The sequence below is a fragment of the Rhinoraja longicauda genome, chromosome 26, assembly GCF_053455715.1.
Source record: "Rhinoraja longicauda isolate Sanriku21f chromosome 26, sRhiLon1.1, whole genome shotgun sequence".
In the NCBI taxonomy this organism is placed as follows: Eukaryota; Metazoa; Chordata; class Chondrichthyes; order Rajiformes; family Arhynchobatidae; genus Rhinoraja; species Rhinoraja longicauda.
Genome location: NC_135978.1, coordinates 1,520,622 through 1,525,828, shown reverse-complemented (window position 1 = coordinate 1,525,828; position 5,207 = coordinate 1,520,622). Strand labels below are relative to the sequence as shown.

The 5,207-nt window shown below is 51.0% G+C and overlaps 1 protein-coding gene across 1 annotated transcript in view; it reads left to right on the top strand.

Moving 5' to 3' along the window:
- Positions 1-5,207, top strand: part of LOC144606549 (coronin-1C-like) — an 80,808-nt gene extending 75,601 nt beyond the window's left edge. Inside the window, exon 10 of the mRNA XM_078422804.1 lies at positions 5,025-5,207. Coding sequence (XP_078278930.1) covers positions 5,025-5,207 — 183 coding nt within the window. The remainder of the gene's footprint in view (positions 1-5,024) is intronic.

Genomic DNA, 5,207 nt, shown 5'->3' with positions numbered 1-5,207 from the left:
TCTTCCAAGGTTATTTATGAAGTGTTCTGTAGTTAACTGCCCTTTGCAATTCTGCTGCAAAACGATATTATAATATTATAATATTACTTTGGTGGTAGTTTCTCCGACACGTTTGTGTTGTTGTACAGCTCAGCGTGGGTTTGCCATTCTTGCCCGATTCTGCAGAACATTTGCACTCCTGCCTTCTTGCAGGCACCATAAAATATAGGGCGGCACGGTGATACAGCGGGTAGAGCTGCTGCCTCACAGCGCCGGAGAACCGGGTTCCATCCTGACTACGGGTGCTGTCTGTCTGTACGGAGTTTGTACGTTCTCCCCGTGACCTGCGTGGGTTTTCTCCGGGTGCTCCGGTTTCCTCCCACACTCCAAAGACGTGCAGGTTTGTAGGTTAATTGGCCCTCTGTAAAAATTGTAAATCGTCCCCTGTGTGTAGGATAGTGCTAGTGTACGGGGTGATCGCCGGTCGGCACAGACTCGATGGGCCGAAGGGCCCGTTTCCATGCTGTATCTAAGCTAAATAAACTCATCTACAAAACTGGGAAATCACAAACATTCTGAAGCCCCGACTCTATCAATGTGGAGCGGGGGGGGGGGGGGGGGGGGGGGGGGAGGGGGAGGGGAGGGGGGGGAGGGGGAGGGGAGGGGGGGGGGAGGGGAGGAGGGAGGACACAGCGAGACAAATAGAGAGAGAGAAGGGAGGGAGAGAGAGAGAGGGTACATGACCTGATAGAGTAAAAAGGTTCCGACCCGAAACGTCACCTATCCATGTTCTCCACAGATGCTGCCTGACCCGCTGAGTTACTCCAGCACTCTGTGTCTATCTTCAGAGTTTTAGAGATTGGATCCATGTAGCTGTAAAATGTTTACGTAGAACAGAGAAGCAGTCCAGCACAGGATCAGGCCCTTCGGCCCACAATGTCTGTGCTGAACATGATACCTAGATGGTTTCAATGCAATGGATGTCCCACATAAACAAGGGCACCAGAGTGCGCTGTGCCACATAACTGTGCCAACGGTGAGACGTTCTGTGGAATTCTCTGCCACAGAAGGCAGTGGAGGCCAATCCACTGGATGTTTTCAAGAGAGATTTAGATTTAGCTCTTAGGGCTAATGGAATCAAGGGATATGGGGAAAAAGCAGGAACGGGGTACTGATTATGGATGATCAGTTACGAACATATTGAATGGCGGTGCTGGCTCGAAGGGCCGAATTGCCTACTCCTGCACCTATTGTCTATGTTTCTAAGTTCTCTCAGGAGATATTGTGCAGATTTCAATAGTCAGCTAACCACAGTAGTCTACTTTTACACAGACTTTTCATGTCATGAAGCAAAGCTCGCGTAGAAATGCTGAGTGTTATGCCAAATATCAAGGTGAACTCTTCTGCCAAGTTACTGTTTGCCTCTTGTCCTGTGGTCACTGACTATCCCAACGTTTAATCCCAACAGTTAGACGGATTACATGGATTGGACAGGTTTGGGGGGATATGGACCAAGTGCAGGCACATGGAACTAGTGTAGATGGGGCATGTTGGCCGGTGTGGGCAAGTTGGGCTGAAGGGCCTGTTTCCACACTGTATCACTCTATGACTCTATAACAGAGTGCTGGAGTAACTCAGTGGGTCAGGCAGCATCTCTGGAGAACATGGATAGGTGACGTTTCACAGAGTGCTGGAGTAACTCAGCGGGTCAGGCAGCATCTGTGGAGAACATGGATAGGTGACGTTTCACAGAGTGCCAGTTTGGCGCCATTTTCAAATCCCAGTAGTAAGTTCAGGGATCGTGACCATGAAGAATTAAAAGACGTTCTTTTAGGAAGGAGATGAGGAGGAATTTCTTTAGTCAGAGGGTGGTGAATCTGTGGAATTCTTTGCCACAGAGGGCTGTGGAGGCCAAGTCAATGGATATATTTAAGGCAGAGATAGATTCTTGATCAGTGCGGGTGTCAGGGGTTATGGGGAGAAGGCAGGAGAATGGGGTTAGGAGGGAGAGATAGATCAGCCGTGATTGTATGGTGGAGTACTCGATGGGCCGAATGGCCTAATGCTATTCCTATCACGTGGCTTTATGACCCAGGGTGTGTTGGCCTGGTGGCGTTGCAGGCTCGGCCTGGCCTAGTGTGGCCGTGTTGACCTCCATCACTGCTCCACCACTGTTGGCCACCTGTGCTCCAAGTGTTGATGGCCTCATGTGTAGGGTCAAAGAAAGGAAGACATCTAGAGACATCATGGAAGGCAAATTGAGATGATCTGAAGTATGATTTGGTAATGGAGCCACAAGCAACTGCAGATGCTGGAATCCTGAGCTGCTGGAGTAACTCAGCGGGTCAGGCAGCATCCGTGGAGGGAATGGACTGGCGAGGCTTCCAGTTGTGGCACTCCATCTTCCGACCCCAAAACATCGCCTGCCCATCTCTCTCCACAGATGCTGCCTGACCCGCTGAGTTACTCCAGCACTTTGGGTTTTGCTAATGTAGTCCCTGCACAAGTGATGAACCTCAGACTTCACTGGAGTCATAGAGTTGGGCTGAAGGGCCTGAAACTTCATAAGTGATAGGAAGAGTGAAAACAGGCCCTTCGGCCCAACTTTCCCATGCCGACCAACATGCCCCACCTATGCTAGTTCCATCTGTGTGCATTTGGTCCACGCTGACCATTGACCATCGTTCACACTAGTTCTACATTTTCCCACTTTCTCACCCACTCCCTACACACGAGGGGCAATTTACAGGGGGCCGATTAACCTACAAACCTGCACGTCTTTGGAGTGTGGGAGGAAACCGGAGCACCCGGAGAAAACCCACGAGGTCACGGGGAGAACGTACAAACTGCGTACAGACAGCACCCGTGGTCGGGATGGAACCCGGGTCTCTGGCGCTGTGAGACAGCAGCTCTACCCGCTGCACCACTGTGCCACCCCTCGTGTCCCGGCGTGGATGGGTTTCTTGGTTTATTTATTTTTCCGAATTGTAATTGTAAATTAAGTAGAGCGCAATCAGGATATAGAATATTCTAGAGTAATGTAACACCTCACCTTCAGTGTCAGAGAGAGGGTTATGTGCAGGATGGAAATACAGTCACAGAGTGATACAGCGTGGAAACAGGCCCTTCAGCCCCACCTGCCCACACTGACCAACATGCCCCATCTACACTAGTCCCACCTGCCCACACCGACCAACATGCCCCATCTACACTAGTCCCACCAGCCCACACCGACCAACATGCCCCATCTACACTAGTCCCACCTGCCCACACCGCCCAACATGCCCCATCTACACTAGTCCCACCCGCCCACACCGACCAACATGCCCCATCTACACTACTCCCACCCGCCCACACCGGCCAGCATGCCCCATCTACACTAGTCCCACCTGTCCACACCGACCAACATGCCCCATCTACACTAGCCCCACCTGCCCACACTGACCAACATGCCCCATCTACACTAGTCCCACCTGCCCACACCGACCAACATGCCCCATCTACACTAGCCCCACCTGCCCACACCGACCAACATGCCCCATCTACACTAGCCCCACCTGCCCACACCGACCAACATGCCCCATCTACACTAGTCCCACACCGACCAACATGCCCCATCTACACTAGTCCCACCTGCCTGCGTTTGGCCCATATCCCTCTAAACCTGTCCTGTCCATGTACCTGTCTAACTGTTTCTTAAATGTTGCAATAGTCCCAGCTTCAACTACCTCTTCTGGAAGCTTGTTCCATACACCCACCACCTTTTATGTAAAAAAGTTACCCCTCAGGTTCCCATTAAATCTTTCCCCCATCGCCTTAAACCTATGTCCTCTGGTCCTCAATTCCCCTACTCTGGGCTAGACACTGTGTGTTGATCTGCAATGGTGAGGTAAAGCATGTTAAACCTGGTGCCGTGTTGGAGAGGAGAGGAGAGGAGAGGAGAGGAGAGGAGAGGAGAGGAGAGGAGAGGAGAGGAGAGGAGAGGAGAGGAGAGGAGAGGAGAGGAGAGGAGAGGAGAGGAGAGGAGAGGAGAGGAGAGGAGAGGAGAGGAGAGGAGAGGAGAGGAGTTGTCTTTTTTACGTCTGGATTCAGGAGACAACTCTTCTACAAAGTGTCCATGAAATTTCAACAGGATGTAGACTCATAGAACATAGAAGAATATAGGAACAGGCCCTTCGGCCCATAATATCTGTGCCGAACATGATGCCAAGACCATCTCTCATCTGCCTGACCGTGATCCACATCCATCACTGCCTCCACCACCACCCCTGGCAGTGCGTTCCCACAACCCACCCCCCTCTGTGTAAACAACACTTGCCCCACACATCTCCTTTAAACATATCTCTCATTTGCCTCTCCCCTGACTAGTCTGAAGAAGGGTCTCGACCCGAAACATCACCCATTCCTTCTCTCCAGAGATGCTGCCTGACCCGCTGAGTTACTCCAGCACTCTGTGAAACGTCACCTATCCATGTTCTCCACAGATGCTGCCTGACCCGCTGAGTTACTCCAGCTTTTTGTGTCCATCTTCCTTCAAACTTTGCCTCTCTCACCCTAAAGTGATGCCAATAGACAATAGACAATAGACAATAGGTGCAGGAGTAGGCCATTCAGCCCTTCGAGCCAGCACCGCCATTCAATGCGATCATGGCTGATCACTCTCAATCAGTACCCCGTTCCTGCCTTCTCCCCATACCCCCTCACTCCACTATCCTTAAGAGCTCTATCCAGCTCTCTCTTGAAAGTATCCAACGAACTGGCCTCCACTGCCTTCTGAGGCAGAGAATTCCACACCTTCACCACTCTCTGACTGAAAAAGTTCTTCCTCATCTCCGTTCTAAATGGCCTACCCCTTATTCTTAAACTGTGGCCCCTTGTTCTGGACTCCCCAACATTGGGAACATGTTTCCTGCCTCTAATGTGTCCAATCCCCTAATTATCTTATATGTTTCAATAAGATCCCCCCTCATCCTTCTAAATTCCAGTGTATACAAGCCTAATTGCTCCAGCCCTCTAGATCTTGACATTTTCATCCTGGGATAAAGGTTGTGACTGTCTACCCTATCGCTGCCTCTTGCGATTGGAAATCCTTCACCTGGTCTTCACTCTTCCATTTGGAATTCAGTGACGACCCTTTGCGACATCTTCAGGAACTCTTCAACTGTGGTGGCCTTTGCTCAGTAGACTGTGAAACAGATGATATGCCAGGCTGCAGAAGGGAGCAGTAG